The sequence below is a fragment of the Seriola lalandi genome, unplaced genomic scaffold (genome assembly GCF_002814215.2).
Source record: "Seriola lalandi dorsalis isolate HSWRI2012SDOR001 ecotype SW California unplaced genomic scaffold, Sedor1 jcf7180001983947, whole genome shotgun sequence".
NCBI lineage: Eukaryota > Metazoa > Chordata > Actinopteri > Carangiformes > Carangidae > Seriola > Seriola lalandi.
In genome coordinates, this window is record NW_019454613.1 from 1 (window position 1) to 916 (window position 916).

General features: G+C 42.5%; 1 protein-coding gene across 1 annotated transcript; it reads left to right on the plus strand.

The window, feature by feature from the left end:
• The first annotated feature begins 50 nt into the window (after positions 1-50).
• LOC111659608 (leucine-zipper-like transcriptional regulator 1) lies at positions 51-868 on the plus strand. The gene is made up of 2 exons (XM_023412619.2): positions 51-237; positions 464-868. The coding sequence occupies exons 1-2, from the start codon at positions 94-96 to the stop codon at positions 749-751; spliced, it is 432 nt and encodes a 143-aa protein (XP_023268387.1). The 5' UTR covers positions 51-93; the 3' UTR covers positions 752-868.
• Positions 869-916: the final 48 nt, after the last annotated feature.

Consider the following 916-nt stretch of genomic DNA (forward strand, 5'->3'; position numbering starts at 1 on the left):
GGGCAGTAATCTCAAAGAGAGAGAAAAAGTATTGATTATTTGTTCTTGTCTCTACCTGTTTACATAGGTCATGTCCAGGATGTTCTCCTGATCATGGACGTTTACAAACTCGCTCTTAGTTTTAAGCTTTCCCGCCTGGAGCAGCTGTGTGTGCAGTACATTGAGGCATCTGTCGACCTGCAGAACGTTCTCAGTGTTTGTGAAAATGCCAACAAACTGCAACTGGACCAGCTCAAGGTACAACCAGACAAATGAATGAACACCAGCTGCAAATTTCATTTTTACTGCCAACCAGTGGTTGAAGTTCAGAGTGTCTTTAGTACAATACATTTATACTTTCAATCAAAATAGTCAAATAAAGATCTGCAGTTCTGTGTTACATTACTTTTTAAAAACGTTGATGCTAAGGAAAGAGAAATTATCATTTATTTCAACATTCACTATATTTTTTTTTTCCCCTCAGGAACATTGCCTTAATTTTGTAGTGAAGGAGTCACACTTCAATCAGGTGATCATGACAAAGGAGTTTGAGCATCTGTCCACCCCTCTGATAGTGGAGATAGTGCGGCGAAAGCAGCAGCCTCCTCCCAGGTTGTACTCAGACCAGCCTGTGGACATTGGGACCTCCTTGGTGCAGGACATGAAGGCTTACCTGGAGGGAGGCGGCCTGGAGTTCTGTGACATTATTCTACTGTTAGACGGACACCCACGACCTGCACACAAAGCCATACTGGCAGCCCGATCCAGGTAGCGACAGCTCAGGTTTTATGATCTGCTTTGTGCACATAGAGCAGCCAGAGCTGTTTTTGTACGTTTTGCTTGTAAAAACCTACCAACCACATAACCAAGTATTCAATCAGACTCAACTCTCACTTTCATCATTTATGACAGTTTACTTAAACTAATACGTACTTGG

Bases quoted from the DNA above. Each gene is read 5' to 3' on its own strand.
- LOC111659608 (XM_023412619.2), top strand. From the start codon at position 94: ATGGACGTTTACAAACTCGCTCTTAGTTTTAAGCTTTCCCGCCTGGAG. The intron at 238-463 runs GTACAACCAGAC...TTTTCCCCTCAG, and splicing joins TGCAACTGGACCAGCTCAAG to GAACATTGCCTTAATTTTGT.